Here is a 22406-nt window from a genome sequence, read left to right on the forward strand (position 1 = left end):
TACTTCTGACCTGTGGGTTTTATTATTTACTCAACACAATCAGGGCAGTCCCTTACTGGAATTGGTCATCATGACTTCTCTCATTTGAGACTACCAAGCCCTCTTAAGCAGTTGTTTTTAAACTTGTTAAGGATGATTTTTCTTTAAATAAGACCTCTAAATATTAAATATGATTTTATTGAAGAGAGAAAATAAAACCTCAATTTAGTTTCTCCTATTTTGTCCTCTGAGACCTCAAAGCATTTCTCTATGGCATCCCTATGGTGATTGAAAATCACAGTGAGAAAACAAATGGAGCAATTAAGAAAGTAATTACAGTCAAATTATGAGTTAGGTTTCACTCTTACTTCATCAACCGTAGACAACCGTAGACACAAAGGGAGAATATCCATCTTATCCCAAATCCCCCAATAGAAATGTAACTTACATAAGGTATCCAAAATCAGAACCTAGCCAATTAAATATAAGAATAATCTGTAGTGCTATGCTTACATTTTATCATGGAATGTAGCCACAAAAATTCACATAGAAAATCCTGAGTCTTTACAGAAATAGAGGAAGTCCACATGGCATTACCACAAGTTTCTTCTTGCTTTTTATGGTATAGCTCTTATTATATTGCTTTTCTGTGGTGTGCTTCTGAAAACTAATGAGAAAATACCTCTCCACTATAAGCAAGCTATGTTCAGACTCTTTGGTGGCTACTAACTACAATGGGAGCCATCACACACAAAGGATGGTAAAACACTATAAAAAATGGGGAGATAAAGTTGGCTATAACTAATGCCAAGGATAGCATGCATTCTGAGATCATAGACTCTAGTTCCAAGGACATTGAATACTATTTCTTTCCTCCACTATTTGACAGATGACTCCCTTCAGTACAGCTATTGTAGTAAGTTAGCAGAAATAAGACTTTGTTCAAAAGCTGAGGCAACTACCCTATGGTTTAAGCAAGAGCTGAAGCCAGAATAGCAGGGTTAAAATTTAAATAGCAGTTTTTACCTAAGTATGGTTGCGACCATACTTCAAGTACCTATTATGGTCTGTGTTGTATCAGTTCATCACTGGGACAGGGAAGGAAGTACTAATGAGTCTGGTGTTTTTTTTCCAGAGCAGAATGCAAGGGTGATTTCTTTCCTGGGTTCTTGTCCTGATGGATTCGAAGAATAAAGCCATGGACAAAAGGTGATATATGAAAAGGTAGAAATTTACTGGAAACAAGTGCAGACTCTCACGTAGGGAGGGGGACACACAGGGGGTAAGACACTAAGTTCTTTTTGCTTTAGCTTCCTTCCACTCAGTCACACACTCCATTTTTCTCTTTTCTTCCCTATTTACTATTCATAATACTTGCTAGAATGTCAAAAATGCTAATAGACTGTGGGCTCTAGGACAACAGGATTCATATCTGACTGTTTCGTTGCCACATTCTTAGTACTTGGCACAGCTTCTGGAAAGAAGTATACTCAATGCATACCTGAAGAATGACTGAAACAATGAACAATGGCTAGCCCTCACAACCAACCTGCGACACAGAGAGAGTCTCACTATGTAAGGCAGACATAGAAGGAAAAGCATGACCTTCTGAAAGGAAAGATCTCTTTAGGCCCCTTGCATTGTAACTACTATCATTTACTTTTTGTCATATCATCTCCACTCACATGTAAGTCCAAGGAAAACAGAATCACAGACGTATGATACTCTGCATCACATGTGTCAAACACAAGGCCCGCGGGCCAAATCCAGCCCGCCAGGCCTTGCAATGTGGCCCGCACCGCGCTGTCATCACTGCACTCCACTGTCAGTTTATGACATTGTCAGTTTATGACTGTTCAGTAAACCATTCAGCCCGCGATTTAGGCTGGATTTTAGATTTTGGCCCCTTCTCTGATTGAGTTCGACACCCCTACCTGCATGGATAAGTAAAGCAACAGTGTAAACTGAATGAGTTTCAATACAACCAAGTAATTTTACAACTTAAAACATTTTATCAAAATATACATTATTACCAATGATCCTTTTTATAATATTTTTTAATGTATTTTTAAATTGATTTCAGGGGGGATGGGAGAGGGGGAAAGAGAGAAAAAAAATCAATGATATGAGAGAATCATTGAACAATTCACTGCCTCCTGCATGCCCCACAGTGGGGACTGAGCCCACATCCTGGGTATGTACCCTGACCAGGAATCGACCCATGACCTCCTGGTTCAATAGGTTGACACTCAACCACTGAGCCATGCCAGCTGGGCAATCTATTTTATAATTTTAATAAATGGTGTTTACCATACAAAGAAACTTTTAAAAATTCATGATTTGATTAGGGAAGAAAGAGGCTTTCATTTGTAACTCAAGTAACTTCTAGATGATAAATTGGCAGAAAGAAGTAATTTGCCTTTAAAAATTGTTTAATTTAGAATTAGTAAGCAGGAAACATGAAATCTCTGTTAGCTTATCATTTATCATATATTTTCACAGGCCTCTCTGGGAAATAATAACTTGATAATTATCACCTTCAGCATGCATTTACCTTGAAGCAGGGTTTTGTCAATGTAATTATCAGGCTGCCTCAAACTTATTTCTATACACTACGGTTTTCATCATAAAAAAAAATATGAAATGGAAAACACTAGTCATTACCAGTAACCCTATCTAGGTTTGTGCAATAATTACTGCAGGATTTTTAAAGAACATATTCTGAACTGGGAAATTAAACAATACAAAATAGTCACAAATTAGAAGGTACTTCCTCTTGAAGTAAAGCAAACTTCCTAAGATTCATTTTACTGAAAACATTTAGATGAAATGTACAATAACAAGAGGCCTCCATCTTGCCTAGTGTTGTTGAAAGAATCTGTTGAAACCACTCATCCTCATAATTACCCTGTAAAATATATATATCTTTTTTTAATTTTTAATTTTCAAAAGAGAAGACTGAGGTTGAAAGATTTCAGATGTTTTCAAGAGATTGCTAAATTATGTTTAACATGAAATCCCTGCACACCTGCCCCAAGAATGGAATGCAGGAGAACATAGCCTCTGGAACATGCTGATCCATGGTCTATAAAATCTATCTCATCCCAGTCTGTTTCTCCGGCTCACCTGTTCCAGCCAAAGCTCAGGAGTCAGGCCTGCCTACCTGCCCAGGAAACTAAGGATATTGCTGTTCCTCTTCGTCACTTGTGTCCTCGTAGTCAGGCCTTGAAAACCCAAGGGCCAAATGTGCAAAATTGTACAACCAAGTGTATGCATTTAGATTGCTTACAAGATGTGTTTATACCAGAGAAATAAAGAAATCCAATTCTTGTCAGTTTTTTCCCCCCAAGAAAATACAGCTCGGGGATTTCTGGTTTACCCTCTGTACGTCATGGCATTCCACCCAGGGCAGACTTCTCCAAGGGAAATCTTAGTCTGTTGCGGCGATAGAGATTAGAGGAAGAGGGGGACTGGATTTGAAAGTGGGAGCTGGAGGAAAAAGGATCTGAGAAGTGATCACATAAACGCATGTGCAGAGAGTTGAGTGAAATTCCAAAAGCCAATAACACAACACACAGGGCATGGCTAGCTGTGCCCACAGCCGCAGTCCTCAGCACTAGTCCCCTCTTCACCTTCCCCCCCTCCCCCTCACACACACACATACACTCAGAAAAAATTCCCCAGGGGTGTGCTTTTGATTTAGCAGTGAACGGTTTAATTGGTTTAGAAAAGGAACAGTAAATGTCTGAGAGCAGACACCTCAAGCAAAAATATCTTGAAGTTAAAAAGACTGGAGAAACAATCTTGGAGAGATTGTAATTACATCGGAGACAGCACAGCCCCTCCCGGAGGGAGCATGTCGTCCTGCCAAGCTCCAGCTGCTGGGCGACGGGCAGCGAGTGAATGAACTCTGAGGGGCGGGAGGAGGAAAGCAGCGCATCCAAGGGGTTGGTTAGCTTCGCGGCCCCCGCGACGTCACCCACGAGCGGGACCGGGAGGCTATATAGCGCGTCGGGCGCCCGCACCTCCGCGCTCTAGCCGGTGCGCGGACGGAGCTCCCGCCGGGGCGCATCCCGGGATCCCGGCTGGTGAAAGCCTAGCCATCTATCTCCCTGAGATCTTAGCCCTGCCAAAGTCTCCAACTCCTGGGAGGTAGGGGGGCCCGTGCTCCCCGTCCCTTGCAGGCTCTCGGCATCCCTCCGCCAGCAAGGAGAGCCGCGCCCTCCCTGCGGCTCTTGCAGGGACCAGGACGCAGAGAAGTTCAGTAGGCTCGGCGCGGGCTGGCCGCGGGTGAGCGGGCAGGTCCGGGGCTCCAGACCCGCGGCGATGGCTTCGCTCCCCGCAGCCTGGAACTGGACGGCGGGCGCAGGAGGAGCGGGCGCCGGCGCCCCGGACCTGAGCGCGCTGCTGGCCCAGGCCGGCAACCTCTCCGCCGCGCCCTCCGCGCCGGGGCTGCCCGCCGCCGCCTCCCCGGAGCCCCCGCAGCCCCGGGCCAACCTCACCAACCAGTTCGTGCAGCCCGCCTGGCGCATCGTGCTCTGGTCCCTCGCCTACAGCGTGGTGGTGGCCGTGGCCGTCTTCGGGAACCTCGTGGTCATCTGGATCATCCTGGCCCACAAGCGCATGAGGACCGTCACCAACTACTTCCTCGTGAACCTGGCCTTCGCCGACGCCTCCATGGCCGCCTTCAACACCTTGGTCAACTTCATCTACGCGCTCCACAGCGAGTGGTACTTCGGCGCCAACTACTGCCGCTTCCAGAATTTCTTCCCCATCACGGCCGTGTTCGCCAGCATCTACTCCATGACGGCCATTGCGGTGGACAGGTGAGGGGATGGATGGATGGATGCATGGATGGATGGATGGATGGATGGATGGATGGATGGATGGATGGAAAAAAGGAAGGAAGGAAGGAAGGAAGGAAGGAAGGAAGGAAGGAAGGAAGGAAGGAAGGAAGGAAGGAAGGAAGGAAAGAAAGAGGGAGGGAGGGAGGGGGGAGGGAGGGAGGGAAGGAAGGAAAGAAGGAAAGAAGGAAAGAAGGAAAGAAGGAAGGAAAAAGAGAAGGAAGGAAGGAAGGAAGGAAGGAAGGAAGGAAGGAAGACAGGAAGGAAGGAAGGAAGGAAGGAAGGAAGGAAGGAAGAAAGGAAGGAAGGAAGGAAGGAAAAAAGGGGGAGGGAGGGAAGGAGGGAAGGAGGGAAGAAGGGAAGGAAGGAGGGAAGGAGGGAAGAAAAGGAGGAAGGAGGGAAGGAAGGAAGGAAGGAAGGAAGGAAGGAAGGAAGGAAGGAAGGAAGGGGAGAGGAGAGTGGGTCTGGGGGATAAGGTTACAAAAGAAAATGGTGACACAATGGGTGTGATAAAAGGAAGAGTCTGGGAAGGAGTTCTTGGAGAAGGGAGGTCAGGGACTCACTGTGGTCAGTCCCCCAGGGGGGAACCGGTTTCTGTCTCTATGGCCTCCCCCATCCACCCAGCCGCCTGGTCCCAGGAAAGGCATCCAGAGGGACCGAAGGAGGCCGATGAGGGAGATGAGGAAACCTGCCATTCCAAGTAGGACAAAATCAGCTAGAAACAGTACTAGCGCCTTTATCAAATGGCTTCAAACTCCTGCAGCAGAACTTATATCCCTGTGAAGTGAACTTTTGGGCCTCCCACCGCTCTGTTAGAGAAATGGACAAAGTGTCAACCACGACTCTTCTTTCTGCTCTCTGGTTTGCTGGTCCATACCCCCACCCATCCATTCCCTATCTTTATGCCCCGGCCAACACCGATTTGGCTTCCCAGTCATGGAGCATCCATGGATCAGAGGCAAGACACTCCTTCCCAAAGATTGACACTAGCCAATGTCTCGGGTAACATGTTACTTCCAGTAGTCTGTGAGACTATGAGCTGGGTAAATCCTGTGCCTCAAACATCACATCCAAATCTTTCAGATGATGAGTAACAAAGAGTTCAAGGAATAAATGGTTAGAGAACAGACTGACAGCTGTCAGAGGGGAGGGGAATTGGGTTGGGTAAAAAAGGTGAAGGGATTGAGCAAAGGAAAAAACAAAACAAAACTCAGGCACAGACAGCAGTGTGGTGATTATGAGGGGTTAAGGGAGATAGTGTGAAGGGCATAGACATGGTGCTGGAAGGAGACTTGACTTGAGGTCGTGAACACAATGCAATATACAGATGATGTATTATAGAACTGTCACCTGAAACCTGTATAATTTTATTCAACCATGTCACCCCAATAAATTCGATCATTTTTTTTTAAAGGAATACTAATTTATCGCTGTTCAAGGTAACTTTTAGATTGTTCCCTCATCTACAGAGGAGATTCTGAGATGCTCAAACAATTTTAAAAAGCTGGATGGGCCTCCACCACTCGTTCTCATATTTAAGGTTTAAATGTTTCTGTGTGCATTTGCTTTCTTATATTGGACACATGAAATATGCATGCTTGTGTTAGAACAATGGCAAATTCCCACCTGTTATTGAAGCTAGTTACACTTTAATTCAACATTATGCTAAAAAAAAAAAAAAATGTACCACACCAGTTGATTTCAGTCTCAGTTTTGTGATTGACAGCTGCACGGAGTATACAGGGGATGATTTCACTTGAACTGTAAGTCTCAATATTCTCACCGTGGACAGGAGCTCTTTCCTGACATTAACAAGACTGTTAAACTGGAGGAACAGTGGTTACTTGCCAATAAATAGGAGAAATAGGCACAAAAATCACTTTTTTTTTTATTACCTCTGAAACTGTCAATCATCCCTTCCCCTTTATCTCTGATTTTCTGCATGTGTCTCAACCCTTCACTTCTGGAGGGACAGAAATAAAAAGAAGCAGCAACATCAGTCCCAAATTGGGGAACAGGAAAAATTGCTTCAAGATAGAAATGAATCTTGCTTTGGTTTGAACACCTTTCTTTTTTATTTTGTCTTTGTTTGTTTTTTGTACTTTATATTTCTTGCAAGCACATGATTTTTTAATGTGATCAGGAGGAGGGGCATTAGCATATCATGTTAAGAAATTCTCCGTATATTCTTATTTATTATTTGTAAATCAATGTACTTTATTTTTTAATTCTTTATTGTTGAAAGTATTACATGAGTCTCCTTCCCCCGCCCCCCATTAACCTCTCCCCAGCCGCCCCCACCCCCAGCACATGCCCTCGCCCCCTACTGTCTGTGTCCATTGGTTATGCTCATATGCATGCATACAAGTCCTTTGATTGATCTCTTGCCCTCTCATACCCCCCACTCCGCCCCCGCCTTCCCTCATAGTTTGGACAGTCTGTTCAATGCTTCTATGACTCTGGTCCTGTTTGTTTCTCACTATATTCTTGAAATTTTAATAGTGCATCATGAAATTTGATGAAAACTTAGTGTGCGTGAAATTGGTACTGAATAGCACATGTTATAAGTGAATAAAAATGACAATATGTTTATTATATTATCTGTTCTATTAATACTTTCCTAACATCTACATTCTCAATTAAGATATACGTAACATGTATTAAAGATGAGTTATACATACATGTAATATATATACACACACACACACACACACACACACACACACACATATATATATATATATATATATATATATATATATATATATCATAAACAAGTCCTAAATTTTAATTTAATTGAAGGGAGAACTTTGTCTAATTAAACCCTGCAGTAATAACAACTTCTTAGGAGCCATAATAGTGTAGAAAATAGGAGAGCATTGGCCTGGGAGTAGACTGCTTGCAGTGATTTGTATCTTGGTTCTATTGCATGATCCTGGGAAAGCTTAGCATCTTTTAGATATTATATTTAATTGTTACATTTCAAAATGGCAAATTTGGGGACTGTGGTGGGAAAAGTGATTCTTCACTGTGAAATCATTCCACTGTGTGTGTGTGTGTGTGTGTGTGTGTGTGTGAATATACCATTCAATATATGGGGATATTAGAAAATAAAAAATAGTTTCTTATATTTTCTAAGTACATTTTAAGTTTAAATTAGAAACTCTAACTTAACATAGAGTAAAGGACAATTTCTGGTCACATGGTCCAGTATTGATTGGAATATTTAATTACAGAATTTTGAAAAAGACATTCACTATTTCTTTTTTTTTTTTTAATATATATTTTATTGATTTTTTTTACAGAGAGGAAGGGAGAGGGATAGAGAGCTAGAAACGTTGAAGAGAGAGAAACATCGACCAGCTGCCTCTTGCACAACCCCCACCGGGGATGTGCCCACAACCAAGGTACATGCCCTTGACCGGAATCGAACCTGGGACCTTTCAGTCCGCAGACCGACGCTCTACCACTGAGCCAAACCGGTTTCGGCAACATTCACTATTTCTTACCTAAAATCTTAAGTAATGTAGTACATCTTATTTTACAGTTCAAAAACATTAACAAAGATAGAAAAAATAATTTACATTATTTAAACATAGGAACATACCTGATAAGAATAATTATTTTAAAAAATATATTTAATCTAACTAAAGTTATATTTTATTTATTTATTTATTTTTAAATATATTTTTTATTGAGTTTAGAGAGGAAGGGGGAGGGAGAGACTGAAACATCAATGATGAGAGCAAATCATTGATCGGCTGCTTCCTACACATCCCTACTGGGGATCGAGCCCGCAACTCAGACATGTGTCCTTGACCAGAATCGAATCTGGGACCCTTCAGTCCACAAGCCAATGGTTGAACCAAACCGGCTAGGGTTTAAGTTATATTTTTAGCCAAATAGATAAAAATCTACATTATATACTACTCTTTGTTTTCTTAATTTCTTTAGGAAGATTATTTTTCATAAAGCTAACTGTTATGCAACATATAAATGGAACCTCTACTTTTTTAAAAAATTTATTATGGGCAATTAAAAAATAAAGTTATAAAAAATTGTGAAGCCTAAATCTCACTCCAAGTAATCTCATACAAATTTATGGGTTTGTTTTCCAGTTTTGAATAGAGAGCTCCAATTTATTCTCTTATCTAATTGGTTTTCTTCTGGATGATACCACATAACAACTTATACCACAAAGTAGATATTATAAATAAATGAAATTAGTTCAATATATTGTTACAATGCTATACATATTATGGATATAAAAACTTTGGTTAATTTTTAAACTACTTTATCAGTCTTTAGGGCGCTGAGCCAATCCCCTCATTTCTTTCTACTTTAGAGAAAGCCATTGCCCATGGAGTTAATATGCTTTCTTAGTGTTACAGTAAGATGACTTATTTTTTAGCCCAGACGATGAACTTTAACTTTGTATTCTTTGCAAAATAGTAACTAAAATTATATTTTAAGAAAGGTTACTTTTAGGAAATTTATGAATCACTGGTGCTTTCTACAATTTGTACTTCTTACTCAAAGATAGAAAAATATCATGTTTGAATATAACATCAATTTTCCCAAGACTCCAGACACGGTATAAATGTAGTACCGTTAATAACGAATATTTTTTATTCCATAATCTTTACTTATAAACCATGTCTTGCTATTTTTGCAATTACTAGTATTTCAAAGAGCCCTAGGGAGGTCTGATAAGAGTTTATCAGTAGTCATCCTTAGCACTTCCATTCTCCCCACCACATCCTGGCCAGAGAGAAGAAGAGAACAGAGGAGAAGAGGAAAGAAGAAGAGAGTAGAGGAGGGAAGAGGTGAGAAGGGGAGGAGAGGAGAGGAATGCCAACATTTGGTACAGAGAATGACAGTTTCCTGCCCAGCCAGAGTTGCTCAGTGGTTGAGTGTCAACCTATGAACCAGGAGGTCACAGTTCAATTCCTGGTCAGGGTACATACCCAGGTTGCAGGCTTGATTCCCGGTGTGGGACATGTAGGAGAAAGCCAATCAATTATTATGTCTCATACTGGTGTTTCTATCTCTCCCTCACCCTTCTTCTCTCAAATCAATTAAAAAAAAAAAAAAAAAAAAAAAAGCCATGTCCTTCTCCAGATAGCTGCAAATCTGCAAAATTCCTAAGTTACAAACTTTGCCCTATGCCTGAAATATTGGTGATGTCTATTTGTGTTACAAATAGAATTTTGAAAAAGGGTCTTGTCCCTTACCTTTGCTCCAGTAACCATTTCTTAATGACCAGTGTTCTTTCATCTTCTACTTGCAACTCTCACTTGCTGGGTCTTAGCTCTGAGCCATCCTTCCAGAACTGCGAACTGTCCATACCTCTTGTATTGAAGCTTGATCACTGGTACATTAAATAAATGCTGTAAAACAAATGACTGGGGTGTGCAGCCTCACCACTTCATTAGACACAGTTGGAGTCTGAATGCCATTCTAGACTCAGCAGGATCTCTAACTCATGAGGAATTTCTGGGATTTATTAGTCTGATATAATTCTGTATGTGTAATAGGTTGATGTGAATTTGATTTGCTCTGAATCATGAGACTTTGGGTAATTTTATTTTCTTTTATATTTTTTCCTTTTATGACTATCTACAACAAAATGTACATTTTTACATGAAACCAAATAAAGCTATAATTAAAGTTCTGAAGATGGATGGTGCTGATGATTGCACAGAGCGAATGTCCCTACAATGGTCTGTAAGAATTTATAGTAACTGGACACATGCTATTTTCTGACCTTATTGCCTGCTTACCACTCCACCACTCTGCTCCACTATCACTGGTCCCCTCTATTTCATCAACATAGTAGGCATGTTTCCATCTCAAGATCTTACATCTGTGTGAAACACTCATCCTTCAGATGACCATGTTACTCATTCTCTGAACTATTTTTAGACTCTCATTACTCTATTTTAAATTGCTTTATTTTTTTCTTTATCACACGTATCACTTTCTAGGATATTAAATAACTAGTTCATAGATAATGTTTATTGGCTGTTTTTTTGTGGTCTGTCTGCCTATGTAAGATCCATGAGAACAAAAAAGAAATACTTTTGTTTTTCCATCTTTATTGTTAAAAGTATTACTTATGTCCCCTTTTTTCCTCCATTGATCCCTCTAGCCCAGCCTCACCCTCCACTCCAGGTTCCATAATCCTATTGTCTGTGATAATGGGTTATGCATATATGCATACAAGTTCTTTGGTTGATCTTTTCCCATGCACCTCCCCACCCTCCATTCCCCTCAACTCTGTCTTCCCTCTGAGATTCATCAGTCTGTTCCATGATTCTATATCTCTAGGTCTATTGTGTTCATCAATTTATTTTGTAGTATCTTACATGTGTAGGTTTGTTATAAGAGGACAGAGATGCTATTCATACAAAGTAATGAATAATTATCTTTTCATTTCTCAGTAGCTCATGTGTGAACTGATTACTGTCTAAAACAGTAGCCTCATTGGGACCGGTTTGGCTCAGTGGATAGAGTGTCGGCCTGCGGACTGAAAGGTCCCGGGTTCGATTCCGGTCAAGGGCATGTACCTTGGTTGTGGGCACATCCCCAGTGGGGGGTGTGCAAGAGGCAGCTGGTCGATGTTTCTCTCTCATCGACGTTTCTAACTTTCTGTCCCTCTCAATTCCTCTCTGTGTAAAATCAATAAAATATATTTTTAAAACAGTAGCCTCATATTATTGCCTATCTACTTATTCCGCTTTATTTTTCTTCTATTTACTATTACCTATTTTGTTTACTACTAAATTCATAGCATCTAGGATAATGACTGCATACATTTGACACTCAATACAAATTGTTTTCCTATCATGTTCTATCACTGAATAATTTTTACTCAATTAACTTATTAAGATATCATGAAAATATAATTTAAATTTTTTAATTAGATATGAAAATAGCCTCTATTTTCCATCTTTATTTTCTAAGTGTAGAGATTATCTATTACCTAAATTCTTCCATTAACAGTTAAATAAGTATTTACTCCATCACAACTTAAATACTCAAATATTTAAACTTCATCTGCTTGATGTACACCATCATCTGTGAGTTTAAGGATAATACAGTGGCTACCTGCCACTATTTACTTCAGGAAAGTTTTACCTAATGTAGATCCACATTAGACAAAATTGAAAGCAATTAATTCCGAGTTTACCCAAAGAACTTACAGTCTCCAATTGTAACATTAAATATTTTTATTTAATCACTGAATCATTCAGAACAAGTTGTCCTAATTAAAGTTGCATAGATTTCATTAGTCCTTGCTTTCATACAGGAAATTGTTTTAAAAGGAGAGAATTAGAAGAGAAATAACCTATACTCTAGTGCCCCAATGGACTATGTTTCTGTTGAAGAGCTAGAGACAATATCAAAAGAAGCTTTTTAAATTCTTACATCAGAATTTTGGCATCAACTTATTTCTCTTTCCATGCCAATCACAAATACCAAAGAACCACTTAAAATAAGTTATTTTTTGTTTGCTTTTGTCTCAAGCTTATCACTATAGCTGGTTTCTTCTTATTGTTTGTTTGTTTGTTGTTGTTTTTGACACAAGTGTTAACTTCATGTTATTTAACATAGTTTAGGATAATTTAGATCATCTACTGTGCTTGACATTGTCTCTTTTTTATACATTGTGTTATTTAATATCATTTTAACTTTCTAATCATACTCTAAGTTTTGTTTATTATTTCCATTTAGCAATTTTAAAGTTTATATATGTACTGAAGTTCTCATTTGTAAACAAACATTCAATAACCATTTATGATCATTATTCAACAATCATTTGCCTACTACAGATATTTTTTTAAGTGCCAAAGAACATAGAGAAGAATAAAATCAGTATCTCCAATGAGCTAAAATCAAAGTAAGTGCATAATGTGCTGGGGCTCTGAAGAGGTAAAAATTAACTTGATGTAGAGAAGGGAAGGCATCCACAGTGAACATCTTGTGATCTGAGTGGAGCTCAGTTGTGGAACTTTACAATAAGGTATGAGCCAGGGGAAAATCATTTCAGTAAGGAAACTAGCATGTGAAAAGCATGAAATTGTTAAAGGATGTTTGAGCTGGGTGCTTTCCTTCTTTCAGTTCAGATCTACTCTCTACCTATTGCACTCTTTTTTCTTCACCCCTCCCCACCTGGCTATTTCTATGGACTAACTGCATGGATGGGGTCCCTTGCTGTCTGGCCTCTTCTTAGCTTTGCCTAATGGGAGACACCTGGAAGCTGTGGGAAGAAGAGAGAATAACTTTGGGATATATGAACCACACCCTCCTTTCAGAATTGCTGCAAATGTGCTCAATGGTATCCATATCTCTTGTCAAGAGCTTCTCTCCCAAGGCTTCACCTCCTCACTTCTGATTATAGGATTCTTTCATCCCGCAGGCCGGGGGCAGAGGACACCCACTCTTTGCTATTGCTAATCCTTGGAACACTCATTTCAACTTGGTTTCCTTTCATCATTTGAAAAAATGGGGCTTTCCAATGGCTTCTTTATTAAATTTTGTAAATGACTTACTTATTTAACTCTCTTCAGTTTTCTCATGTTAGTGTACCTTGTTTTCCCTGGAACTCTGACTGATGCATTTCAGTCAGTTTGAGGAAAGGATAAGCTATTTAGTATCACTATAGTAAAGGGTGTGCAGAATTGCAGTTATTCCTGTTGAAACTGGAGAAATCGTAATTTAAAATGAGAACTTTGAAGACTATGTAAAGAAAACTGGAAAAGAGTAGCATCAAAGAGACCCACTATGATGGTATTTCAGTAGTCCAGGCATTGATTGTTGGAAGGGAAGTAAAGAACATAACGGGTAATGTCAGAAATTGTGCTTATAATATTTATGACTGTTCAAAGGAAATGAGAAAAGGGGAGAGATTCAGAATAATTCACAGGTACATATGAATAATATTTACAATGAGCATGCTCACAGTAGTATTAGTTTTCCAAGAGTAAAAGAACTTATTTATGAAACACACATATTCTCATATACAGTAGTAATAGTCATGTTTCTTCTGAAGTAATGCATTCTGAAGGAGAGTAGATATAAAATTGTTTCCACTCATTTTCTAGAACTCGGTGCTGCTATTGGTTAAGAAAAAATGTCTGCCAGAATTTGGCTTGCAGTGCCAAATATAATATGTAGCTTTATTTAGTCACATGTCTAGAAGGCATATAAAAAAGTGAAGCCAATTCATGAAGTTGATGGAAGGAAATGTGGCCTCATATAATACTATTTGCTATATGCGTCACATTTGTAGTACTCTGCAATTGCACGGTTACAATTACTTCAAACATATAATTCTCAGCACACTAGCTTGTCTTCATCAATCTGCTTCCTGCCGTAATTCTGATTATAATTAGCTTTCAGACGACCTTTCTCTGATTAAATTTAGAATTTCGAAGTTGTGATGGAGTCTACTTTCATCTATTTCAACAGTTCATTTGGAAGTTTATAGTCTTTTAATTCATCCAGAAAATTGTCACTCATTCTATTGCTGAGTAGCCAAAACAAAACAAACAAACAAACAAACAAATGACAACAACAATCTTAATACCACTGAAGACAATCCATATATCCTTGGAGCCTTGGAAAGTATATGTGACTCTCATCTCCATAAACTGAGCTCTACCCTCTATAGTGATATCAAACTGCTCTAATATTTGTTCTATATTATAGCACTTCATATATTTGACTAAAACTAGCAAGTGTCCTGAGATTCTTCTCTTTAAAATTTTCACTTCCTTTACCCATTTATTATTATATGACATGTCCATTGATCTTACCTGAGTCTTTCTTTAGCTGTTATTCTCTCTAAATCCACTTTGGGAAACATCTTGAGTTCTTTCTTCATCTAAAAACTGTTCCCCTTATAAAATGAGGTAAAATTGATTTACCTTTATTTTCTATTGCATGAAAAGGGCTTTGTATGTAAAAGACTGGTGCATGAAAATTCATGCATTGGTTGGTGTGTGGAGGGGTCCCTCAGCCTGGCCTGCACCCTCTTACAATCCTGGACTCCGCGGGTAGGGTCTCTAGGTCTGACCTGAGATCAGGGTCTATTGGAGCTTTCCTTTCCCAGGCTGCAGGCAGCTGGCCCCACCCCACTGCTGCCACTGCTTGCCATCTTTGCAGTGCTGCCCCACCTCCCCTGCCACCAGTGGCCTCCCTCTGCAGATGACAGCCTGTGCCTCCCTCTTTCTTTGCTGGGGGGGGGCGGGGGGGGGGCGGAGCCAGCCCTGTGAGGGGCCATCTGCCTACTTGATTGCTCCTAAGTTTTTGCCTACCTACCTGATCATCCCTAACCCTTCTGCCTGCCTGCCTGATTGCCCCTAACTGTTTGCTTGGGGGTGGGGCCAGCCCTGTGTGGGGCCATCTGCCTACTTGATCTTTCCTAACCACTTGCCTGCCTACCTGATCACCCCTAACCCCTCTGCCTGTCTGCCTGATTGCCCCAAAGGGTCACAGATTTTATTACTGGCAAGGGCACATATCTGGCTGCAGGTTCAATCCCTAGTCCTGGTCAGGGTACATACAGGAGCCAACCAATCCATGTGTGTCCCTCACATCAATGCTTTTCTCCCCTACCCCCATCCCTCCTTCCTACTGTCTCTAAAAATCAATGAAAAAAAATATCCACAATAAGGATTAACAAAAAAAAAAAAAAAAAAAAAAAAAAAAACAAGCTTCCAATGGGTGCATCTGATAATTTCAGTCTCTATAAAAAGTGACTTTAAAACTTTTTAGTGATGTCCTGATTGGTACAGTAAAAACCTTATCTTAGTTATTATTCATGAAATAATCATACTCAGGAGACTAACATATTTGGGACTGTTTGATGAGGGAAGAACAGTAGTGAGAAGTTCAGAAAAAAGCCTAGGAAAAGCTAATGTGACTACATCAAAGATATATATTTATTTAAAGGAAGAAAAAAGTACTGATATTTGAGTGAGTTTACCTCTGAGATTCGATCATTTCTTCTCAAGGTCCAGGGAATGTTTATCTGGATGAGGGTAAGCAGCCATCTTCTTCATGAGTGCTGCTGTTACTGGAGAGAGTCACAGAATAGGAAATAATGCCACAATGGATTCCAAATCACCAGTTTCAAATTGGTCTTCAGCAGTGCCTGGCAATTCCACCAGGCACTTTGGCCAGCTGGCTCTCTCTTTCTGCAATATTTCAATATTTTTTTTTTTTTACTTTCCTCAGACCATTACCATGTAGCAACACTCTATTTCAAGCATCAATCATCTCTCACCCAAAGCAAAACAACAGCCAGGTAACTCATCTCATCCTTCAGTCCATTCCCCAGACTAAAACCTGATTATTCTCCTTCCCTAATTGAATTACATCAATTACTTTCCATGAGACAAAAAAAAATAAAAATAAAAATATCTGTAACCTGCATTACAAGTTTTTCTCAAACCATTTTCCCCCTTCACTTTCTGTGTTTCAATTACCATTTAATTACTCAAGTGCATAATGCTTCTCTCACCCTGACTCATCATGCTTCTCTCAGCCCTGATTCCTAGGGCGGCTATAACCATGTGCCATAAACTGAGTGACTTAGGACAACAGAAATCTATTGTCTCACAGCTCTGGAAGGTGGAGCACTGAAATGAAGGTTTGTCTAGGGCCATGGTCCCTCTGCAAGCTTTAGGAAAATCCTTCCCGTCCTCTCCCCAGCCTCTGGGGATTTGCTGGCAGTCTTTGGAATTCCTTGGTTTGTAATGCAGTCTTCCATCTTCACAGGGCCTTCTCCATGGATTTCTGTTTCCACATTTCTCCTTTGTACCAGTCACTGGTTTAAGATTCATCCTCATGACCTGCTTTTAACTTCATTCCCTATATAAAGATTGTATTTCCCAATAAGGTTGCATTCTCTGATACTGGGAGTAGGGATTTCAATGTATCTTTTTTTAAGGGAACACCATTCAAAACTTAAAAGCCAACCATTAGCACAGGAGTTTTTCACATAGTGCTTGTTCTCCAAGAAGTCTTCTTTACAACTTTCACCCTTCTGCCACCCTGCATAGCCACCTGTCCAACTTTCAATCCAGAGTGACCTTTCCTAGGGGAGATTGGTTCACAATCTAAATGTATTTTCTCAGTAAATGAATTCAAGTGATCATATATACCTGGCCTTGGTAACACTTACCATATCTATAATTTTACACTTATTGGTGAAATTGTTGGGTTAATATCTATCTACTTCAGTAGACTGTGAGCTCTGCCATCTTTCCTCACGGTTGAATCACTGCAGTGTTTGAAATATCACAGCAGGCATTCAATAAATGTTTGGCTGAATGAACAAACAATAGATCAGATCAGAAATGACAAAACTATCATCTTGAAGCTTCAAATTTTCTACTTTTATTAAGGTGTTAGTGAGGACATAAATTGTTTCCATATAATAGTCTACCTGCCAGGGAAAATTTTCTCTATCATTAGACTAATTGCCTAAAAAAATCTATAAGAAGTTTGCAGTTTATTTTGAATTATCCATACTACAATAGCTATACAGGACTCTAATCCTACTCATGTCACTCGATTTTTCTTTTTAGTCTCAAAAAATCAACTGTTTAAACATCCAAATTGTGTTCAGAAATTTCAGAGCAGATTATAATAGAGTTTGAGAAACATTCAGTTGAGTAAAACAAATTTTATTGATAAATGCTGTGGTTGATTCTGAAAACACCCAGAAAACAACAATTTAATACAATGAGACATACTATGGTGAGTTGCAACAGTGGAAACAGAAATGCCCAACTACAATTATTATCTTTATATGTTTGATTTTTTTATGTTGCACATGAATACTTATGGATTCATAAAGCAAAATGCAACTTCTGATTCTTTGGAAGGTATCTTCCTTATATATATTATTTTCTTTCACAATTTCTTACATAAATGGCTATATTCAAAGCCATAATCTGTATCTATATGGACTTTGAAGATTGGCAGAACTGGTTTAGAATTCCAGCTCTTATGATCTGAGTCATTTTGAGAAATTTTCTTAATTTCTTTAAGCCTCAGTTTTCTTTTCTGCTAAAAAAAACAACAATCCAATAATATTTTATTGATTGGATTATTCTAGATATTAAATATGTATAACATATGTAATTGTAATAAATAGCCTGGTAATGATTGGCAATCAATAAATGTTGCTATTATCTTCATCAACATAAGCATGAGAAGTAAATTTTAAAGTTTTCATTTTACATTCTTTTTATGATTCACTTTATCTTCTTAAACCAAGATACTGTTTTGATAATTGTTTATATATTCAACATTCACTTTGCCTATTGACTGTCATATATAATAAATTAAGAATATTTCCTTTAAGTAAATTTTAACAAAAGTTAATATGAATAGTAAATAGATAAGTTCCAATATATCTACTGCAAATCAAAAGCCTAATAAACCACAAATTAATTATCTTTATTTTGAGGTATTTATTCTTAAAGTTAAAGTGTTTTTGCTTAAGTAATACTAACTCTTTGACAAAAAGTGTTGCCCTTTAAAATTTGCATAAATCAGTGTATGTTTGAGCCTCACAAAATGGACAACAGTAAAAATAAAACCATTTAAATAATGTGACTTATAACTAGAAATGCAAAAATGCAATTAATTTGTTGTACATTATTTTCTTCTCTATTAGCCAAAATTTGGCAATTAGCCATATTACTTAATTTAAAACCAGAATTTGATCCTTCCAGGGATATTGTCACTATTTTACTAGGTGCATAAAACTTGACTCTGGTTACCATATTCAGAGATTTGACAATTTCTAAAAAACTACACTCTAAAAAATATGTAAGTGTGATTTTTAAAACTTCAAAGGTATTTTTATAAAAATTATATATATTTATGTTGATAGATACTATGAAAATTTTCATGATGCAATATGAATTCAAGCCTCAATCACACTTGATTTATTCATCTTTATCTGAATCCTGAGCTTGTCTCTCCTTGCTTTAGATTGAAATGTTGATGATATCCTTTATAGGGGTTCTATATCTTCATCAATCATATAGCTATTACCATATTGTCTCTAGATTTATCTTTTAAAAACTTAAACATACAAAAGAAAAAATGGAGGTCTTGAGGTACTGAATTCATTTTTGAAACACTTGTTACTCACATTTCTAATTCCACTCAGCAGACATTTATGAATTCTGATAATGTGCGAGGCACAGCACCAAATAATCAAGGCCTTTAACTTACATTATTTTTATTGATCTTGTCTTCAGCCCTAAGAGGTGGATGTTCTTATTTCTATTTTTAGAATAATGAAGTTGAGCTTCAAAAAAGGTTTAAAAATGATAAAATAAAATTTGAACTTACATTTGTCTGATTCCAAAGACTATGTTGTAAATATTACTTTATGCTGCCTCTACCCAAGCAAAATCCTTATCAACTTGTTTACTAGAAGAGAAAGAACCCTGGCCACTGAAACTCCTTTGAAACTACTTTTTAAACTTCACTAACAAGAGGCTGACAAAATGTTTGTTTGTTTTTTCTTATAGGTATATGGCCATTATTGATCCCTTGAAACCCAGACTGTCTGCCACAGCAACAAAGATTGTCATTGGCAGCATTTGGATTCTAGCATTTCTACTGGCCTTTCCTCAGTGTCTTTACTCCAAAACCAAAGTCATGCCGGGCCGTACTCTTTGCTACGTGCAATGGCCAGAAGGTCCCAAACAACATTTCACGTAAGTTAATTCTGTTGTAATTTTCAATTCAATTTATTGAACAATGAAGGAACTCTAGGCTGGGAGCAACAATGAAATAAATAAGACATGGGCATTTCCCTCAATGTCTCACATATTACTTGGGAAGACAGACACATACAAATATTATAAAACATTATGATATGGTCACTAAGTTGGTGTAAATTACAAATATTTGTAATTGAAAAAATGTAATGAGCCAAAACCGGTTTGGCTTAGTGGATAGAGCATCGGCCTGCGGACTGAAGGGTCCCAGGTTCGATTCTGGTAAAGGGCATGTACTTTGGATTGCAGGCACATCCCCAGTGTGGGGTGTGCAGGAGGCAGCTGATCGATGTTTTCTCTCATCAATGTTTCTAGCTTTCTGTCCCTCTCCCTTCCTCTCTGTTAAAAAAAAAAAAAAAAAAAAATCAATAAAATATATATATATTTAAATGTAATGACTCTGTATGGGACAGCTCTGGAGAATTTCCTAGAGCAGATGATAAGCTCATTGGAGATTAAAGTAATACCAAAAGAGGGCAGGGTTGTTATTGACAGAGAAATGAGAGAGAAGCGAGAAACTAGAGGCCAAATGTGTTGATTGCTCTTTTAAGAAACATGGCTGAAGGGAAGCGGAGTCCTGGTAGGCTCTTGGTTGTGTTTCTTTGTTTTAACGTTAAAGAAATTTATATACTAGCTTGAAAAGAAAATAGAAATGTTATACAATAGGAAGTTGACATTTCATATTTTGGAGCCATCTTAAAAAAGACATAATACTGCTATTTGTGACAACATGGATGGGTCTTGAGAATATCATGCTAAGTGAAATAAGTCATAAGGGAAAAAGTCAAAAACAATATGATTTAACCCATATGTGGGATATAAAACTGAAAGCAACAAATGAACAAACAAGACAAAGAAATAAACAAAACCTCATAGACATCGACAATAGAATGGTGGTGATCAGAAGGAAGGGAGGGTGAGGGAAGCAGTAAAGGGTGAATGGAATAAAAAAAAACCCACAAATTCACAAGTATTGAGAATATTAGCATACCAAACTCCATAATTACTTTAAAACCTCTTAAGAAAGAGGAAGCCAAACAAAGTTTATACAAACTCTAAATGGGCTGATATATATTATTGACTATTCCTCCCTAATTGGCTCCTTATGATTTTGATTGAAAGCTATGAAATCCTAGAATTTTGTTTGATAATGTATAGCATCACAACTTTGTTGCAACTGAACATGTCTATATATTACTTACCAATTAACAATGCAATCAAATGTTCCATGACTTTGGAAAAATACATGTAAATATCTTTATCTGATTTTTAAAATCACTGTCAAATAGCTTGTGAATTCAGTATGGCTTACAGTATTTTGTAACATTTGGATGAAAAATAATTTATTTCAAATATTAATGATGTCATGGGATATAGATACTAGTTTTACATAGGAGAAAATATTATCATATTCTGCCCCATCTCTTTTCTTCTGATGATACATTTAATTAGGTCAGCCCAATAATTACCAAGCAGAGGAAAGGCATTTATCCCGAACCTCTAGGCAAGGGGGTCGAGGTGGGGGGGAGGCGTGGTTTAAATTAACACTATGTTTTTCATGTATAAAGTATAGATGGATGGATAGAAATCAACTGGTAGCATTTGGACAACTGTAAGTGACAATTTCATGGTATGTTAATGAGTGTGAAATGAAGACTTAGAGAAAATGTGGAAATATTCTTTAGCATTTTAAATTATGATTTAAAATGGAATGAATTCATAGTCGCACTGTTTCATCCCGATATGCTCTTCAGCATGTGAATTTTGATGTTGTTGTTTTTAAATTTCAGGTACCATATTACTGTCATTATACTGGTGTACTGTTTCCCATTGCTCGTCATGGGCATCACATACACCATTGTTGGAGTCACTCTCTGGGGAGGAGAGATCCCAGGAGACACCTGTGACAAGTATCATGAGCAGCTAAAGGCTAAAAGAAAGGTACTGTTACATATCACTTACCAGCATCTGTGCAAGTTATGGCACATCAGAGATGGAGAATGCCCGCCGATGGCATTTTAATACTGTATAATATCATTGGATGCTTTGCTTCTACTTTTATTTGTCTTATGCTTTCTTTTAATCCATTTCTTCTTTTGCTTCTCATTTTTATCTTCTATAAGCCAGTGATCATGTGCAATTTCAGTTTGTGATAGAATAGTTAGTCTCTTCCCTACAGAAAGACTTTTTATTACCTTGTACAGAGTATCCTCAATTACTCCACAAGAAACTTCTGAACTTTTACTTTATATGGAGTCCCATTTACTATATTTCTGAAGTTCTAGCTATGTTTCTCCTTTATTTAATAGAATCCTCTGATGCACTCTATAATCTTCCATAAGCTTCTTTGATCCCAATAATGGCATCTCTTTTAATAGGTGCTATAATTTCCTAATATCCATTTACCTATCTCTCCCTCCCTACCTTCCTGACACCTCTCCTCACCTTTTCCCTCTCCCCACATTATACTTCTACACAGCCATCATGCATATCTGATTAAAAGATGAAAGTTGCATTAATACTCTCTACAACTTATTGGGTGACATTATAAAGCCAATTTCTGAATATTCACATTAAACAGAAAATGCCCTAAAATTATAATATCGACATTTACCCGGATTTTTAATTAAGATTTTACTCAGACTATTATGTGATTCAGTGAGTGAGATTTTTGATAAGTTTGTAGAGTAAAAAAGAATCACAGTCACCTATCCCATCTTCCTCTCTCCAATTGAAATCTGAGAGGTTTTGCCAAGGATAAGAGTCT

General features: G+C 38.2%; 1 protein-coding gene across 1 annotated transcript in view; it reads left to right on the forward strand.

The window, feature by feature from the left end:
• The first annotated feature begins 3918 nt into the window (after nucleotides 1-3918).
• Nucleotides 3919-22406, forward strand: part of TACR3 (tachykinin receptor 3) — a 42611-nt gene continuing 24123 nt past the window's right edge. Inside the window, exons 1-3 of the mRNA XM_084901900.1 lie at nucleotides 3919-4805; nucleotides 19388-19576; nucleotides 21430-21580. Coding sequence (XP_084758026.1) covers nucleotides 4306-4805; nucleotides 19388-19576; nucleotides 21430-21580 — 840 coding nt within the window. The 5' untranslated portion in view covers nucleotides 3919-4305. The remainder of the gene's footprint in view (nucleotides 4806-19387; nucleotides 19577-21429; nucleotides 21581-22406) is intronic.

This window comes from Pipistrellus hanaki (assembly GCF_964339955.1).
Source record: "Pipistrellus hanaki genome assembly, chromosome: 1".
NCBI lineage: Eukaryota > Metazoa > Chordata > Mammalia > Chiroptera > Vespertilionidae > Pipistrellus > Pipistrellus hanaki.